We start from the raw sequence: 5297 nt of genomic DNA on the forward strand, positions 1-5297 counted from the left end.
ACTGATTCTTTTGTCAGTATCCAAGGAGCGCTGGGTTTTGGTAGAGCAAGAATGCTTCTTCTACCCTCCCCAAGGAGCATGCCGAGAATAAGAGTCCCTTCGAGCAAGCCTAGCTCCCGTGGTGACACATAAGTCATTCTCTTTCTCAATGCTTATTTCAACAATCTGAGGAATTTCTGTGACACAGTTTTGGTTCCGCCTTGCTGAATTCTTTGAAGGACTTAAACCTAATTGCAAAGCAATGTTTTCTCTCAAAGGGCTGCTGGGTTGTTGTTGAGCCAAATCAGTTATCTGGATAGCTTTCTCTTTAGCAGATGAGCAACTACTGGAGTTCACAACTACATTTTCATTTTGGCTTCCACCCTCGTGACTGAAGAGATTCTGGCACCTGTATTTGAAATTGTTCCACATCTTTCCCACTTTATCCATGGATTACGTTATCTAAATTCAAGAGGAGAAGAAATATTGAAATAAAAATAGTTAAAAAAATGAGGATACATCTTCAGTTAACAATTAAGTTACAGACACAAGATGACTGTTAATTGAACATACTACATTTGAAAGAGTGCCCTAGTGTTTGTATGGTTATGTGGAAGTGACATGCATCACAGTATTTTGATATTTAGAAAAATCACCATGAAGAAAATATTTGGGAAATTACAAACATTTTATTTACAAGCGGCCCTCCCATTTTTCTGTAGGCACGCAGGTAGGTCTGTATAGTTGTATTTGATGGACAGGAAATATGCAGTCTAAAATTCTTCATTTTAGGAAGAATTTCTAAGTCATATGTAAGGTACGACTCCCTGATAAGCTTGCAATAAGCAGCAGTAAAACAAATCCTGAAAAAGAACTATTGAAGTCACTCCCAACTATGACAGCAGTTAGTGAAATCCAACAAGTGGACTGCAAACGTCCAGATACACCAGCTAAAAGCACAAGCTCCAGCCACAGGTCTGATAAATTCCAAGCTATAACCAAGAAGATTAAAAAAATTAGCACGAAAATAGAAATCTAGGGGAACAAAACATTCAACATTCTTAGATGAGGCAATTACCAAAAGACAAGGAAAGGCAGTAAGGTATCAGCAGAATTTTACAATTATAAAGTCTCTGATATATTAATAAAAGTTATACATATGAAACATCTAAAAAACCGCAAAACAACTGTCCAGCTTTATTACTTAAGATATAAAAGAATGAAAGAGCCCAAGGAGCTTTTCTATCTTTAGTAAGAGCACTTAAAAAGAAAGCAGTTCCGCAGCAGAAACATGATGACAGTGAATCATGAAGATACAGTAAAAAGATAAAACCATTAGCAGTGTGTATTCTGCAACTACTTCTTTAGAAACTGAGTTTGATAATTGGAACAAGACTGGCAAAAACACAGGACTGCCCTAGGACAGAAACAGGCTAATTCTGTACTAAAAAAAAGTCAGGCAATGCCAAGCTAAATTAGATCTAATTAAGTTCTGAGAGAAGTGCTAAACTTAAAGGACTAAAACATGTCATCTTATCCAATTTAACTCTTAAGGGAAACTGCTCTGTTCTTTGGAAACATATTATTTTGAAGCAACACTCCTCTGTTGCTGCAGTTCTTTTCTGTTCACAGCTAGAAAGGAATCTGAAGCAGTGGTTGAATGCACTGGGTCTCATGAAATAACGCGGATGATAAACAAGTAAGCAATACTCTAGCGATCCAGACTAGAAGTCCCCCAAGATCGAAGCACAGCTCTAAGTCCGTGACTTTATAGCAGAATCCACTGAGACTGGGGGAGAGTCAGAGGTATAGCTTACGTGAGAATCATGAAAGGATAATGAACGTGAAACACCTAACTGTTATGGGTACAGAGAGCAAAAGAAGCAAAAGCTTTCTTCCCCACCCCCTCCTCAGATACTTCAGCAAACCCAGCAAGCTAGGTATCTACATCCAGTTGCATAAAATAAAACCTTAAGAGTTTAGTGTGGATGCAGGGAGGTAGGGGGGAGGTGGGGAAATCAGGCCTTAACAGTCTCTGGAGATTACTGGTACAAGTTACCTAGAACACAGTGCTAATGACAATCTGAACAACATCCAAGTAATTATTAAGGAGGGAGACACTTGCAGAGAAATATTGTACAAAGAAGATGCTCTAGACTTCTCTGTAAAAGTCAAAGCGTGTAAGCAAATAAGCAAGGAATGTCTTCCTGATTAAAAAAAAAATTCCTAAATTTGTTTTTTCTGGACTTGCCTCGACCAAGCTGGGGGACTGGGGGAGTTCTAAGAGCAGCAGAACTAACAAAGTCAGATCACGTACAGATTTGTAGGAACCATACAACCATGTATCACGCCATCGCAATAATCATAGCTGTTTGCGGTGTCTCAGAATATCCACACTGACCAGGAGGCAGCATATGTTTGCTGGCTGCCAGCCTGACAACACAGTATATATAAGGTTGACTTCTACCCACTTTTCTCTCAAGTTGTACATTTCTTTCTCCTCCTAGTCACAGAGATGTTCAAAATTTTTGGGAAGGGAAAAGGAAGAGAGAGTATATAACCTCCATTCCCTTGGGAAATCAGGCTAGAAACAGTACACATCTTTGCGACAATGAACTGGAATTACTTTTCTAACCAAACAGTCATACACTATTCAGTGGTGTCTTTTATTCTACAATTGCTCAGTATTGCTCTTCCTTTGCACTATTAGTCTAGAATGTCTTTAGTCTGTTAGATGGGTGGAAAGTTCTCTACACTTGCCCAGAAAGCTTCAAGAACAAAGAACAAATGAACAACAAAACCCCCTACCCAGAAAACCCCCACCATACTGGCTTGACAGATTGTACTTTTCAAAAGTTAAATTTAAAAGGTTAAGTACTTTTTGTTATACTCAAGAGAATATAGATACCCTTCTTACCCAGAAAAGCAGAGTCACTGTATCTTGTCCTGAGAAAGTACCTCAACATGAACTTGCTAGGTTCCTTCTCTGAGTTGTAGACATGATTACTACAAAGAGAAAAACGGTATTTTTGTTAGTTGTTGTAAATATCTAAATTAAAAGATATTCTAATTAGTCACTAGTATCAAACGGATATTTTACTAATTATATCTTAAATGTGTGCATGGAACTGCCTGCTCATTATATATTTTTAATACATATTAACATAAAGAGCTTCACAGAACTTTCTTTTTCATCCATTAACAGCATTCATCAAATAGAGTCCAGGGGAGGACCCTCAAATGAAGCTTTTGAGAACCAAGAGCGAAGCCTCAGCATCTGGATCATTGAAGTGCCAGGCACAATAGGCATACTCAGGCCTGTAAAAATGGTTTCCCCACGTTTTGGTCTCAAGTCCAAAGCAGTGGTTCCCAATTTGTGGTTGGCAGTACTGTCAGATCACCTCATACTGCCTCTCCTCCCTGTTTCCAGCTGCTACATCACATCAAAAGGCAGCTAAAAATACACGCTTTTCTAATATTACTCTTCCAGGTAAGCAACTGCTGTACTTGCCACAAGGATGTTATATGATTGTGAAGCAGGAGGAATACGAAACATGATTCTAAAAATGGGAAAGTAAGTGGAATACAAGACAGGTTCTTTATTAAAAGAGTAGGTCAGCACTTCCCTAAAATAATCATCATTGTTTTTCAGAAATCCAAGAGGAGCTGAAGGATTTAGAATGCTCACACCACTGTCAGAAATCTAACAGTAACAGGACAGAGGAGAATAATTTGCTTCTCCACACTAGAACCAAGCCCAGGACAGCAGTAAGAGTTAACAGAAAACATTGGGAACTTGCAGAACAGGAAGAAAAATATTCAAATATGATGCACATTTACTGGAATAAAAAACTATGGGGTTGAACAATCACTAGGTGAATATTAAAAGTTAATATTCCTAGGCAGAAACTCCAGAGTAATGTCAGAGTAAGTACTAAACATTATTAGTTTCCATTCACCTCTGGAAGCACTAAAATTGCTGAAACACTTTTAAAGTTAGGCTGTACTACTACTATTGAAAGGTTCCATAAAAGAAAGCTTTCCAGAGAGCAACAGAGTTACAAGTACAAAATCTTAATACAAAATGAAGATTAAAGCAGAAGTAAAGTTCTTTTGCGACTTTAACGTTTACACCCATTTCGTTTTTCCCCATTATGTTCCTAGCAAGTCTACAAACATGAGGCAGTAAAACCTACTGTAATTGGTTCAGAGCAAGGCCTTAACAGAGCAAACGAAAGGTGAAGTTGCTAGAATAAGGGCTATACAATTTTCAATAAAGCCTTACTTAAAACATTAGGTCATTCAGGCCTCTGAAGACACACCTGCATTCCAAATAAAACCAGTAATGCTGTTTTACTGGGCACAGGTGGCAAAGGGGCTGCATGCTAACCATTATAACTCATTAAAAATACAAAAAGGACACGGAAGCTTATCTTGAAATTTCATGCGTAACGGTACTTAACTTTATACATCACTATTATTCCTCAGTTCTGCTCAGAAACATGAATAGTCAATGTACCACCTATCACATCACCACTGCTAGCCAGCTGACACAGCCTGTTGGACAAGCTGCCCGGTGGCTCCAGCAGGGAGCGGTTGCTTTGGGAACCATCCTTCACTCATGGAAAACAGTTTCTTGAATTTGGGTGACTGTCTCAGTTAAACCTCTCAACCTTTTGTCAGAATAAAACTTGACTCATTGGTAAAGTATTTAATATTCAATCTAGTAATTTTAAATTAGTTTAAATCAATGTGCAACAGATGTGTGGTTTCACAGATTTCTTGTGGCAGCACTAAGGTTGACAAAATACAAGTGACTTCTGAACCGGCCCTAAAGCCATCCCGGTTTTACAAAGGAGACTGCCAGTGGTTATTTTAGCCTAAACAGAAAATAAATTTAATTCCAACAAAATGCACAAAGTGAATTAATCAATTTGTAGATTTTTTCCTAAGAAAAAGAAAAGTTATACTAATGTTCCTAAAACAATCTCTTTTCAACTAAAAATTATTTTTATCTACTTTAAACTGGCATAAATTATCTTAAAAAAATAACTGGAAGTAAGCACTCTACAGGGATTACAGAAGCAATGAGCAGTAGTATCTTAACACTATATTTCCATTTACAGTAAGTTTAGAGACATTCAAAGCCATGAAGTTTGCATAAGTGTAGTCTTCAGGTATTCTGAGTGTACAAATGATGAAACTGCAAAGACAGCCAGGAAAACAATTTGTGTAATACGGTATTTAAATAAAGACAACAGTTACAACCTGTTTGTAATCCTGAAATACCACGTATTAATAGATTACTGTGAAAATTC

General features: G+C 37.6%; 1 protein-coding gene across 1 annotated transcript in view; it reads right to left on the minus strand.

Moving 5' to 3' along the window:
• Positions 1-2954, minus strand: part of SOCS5 (suppressor of cytokine signaling 5) — a 6136-nt gene extending 3182 nt beyond the window's left edge. The window contains 2 exon segments of the mRNA XM_009320914.1: positions 26-441; positions 2897-2954. Coding sequence (XP_009319189.1) covers positions 26-429 — 404 coding nt within the window. The 5' untranslated portion in view covers positions 430-441; positions 2897-2954.
• Positions 2955-5297: the final 2343 nt, after the last annotated feature.

The sequence above is a fragment of the Pygoscelis adeliae genome, unplaced genomic scaffold (assembly GCF_000699105.1).
Source record: "Pygoscelis adeliae isolate BGI_AS28 unplaced genomic scaffold, ASM69910v1 Scaffold233, whole genome shotgun sequence".
Lineage (NCBI taxonomy): Eukaryota > Metazoa > Chordata > Aves > Sphenisciformes > Spheniscidae > Pygoscelis > Pygoscelis adeliae.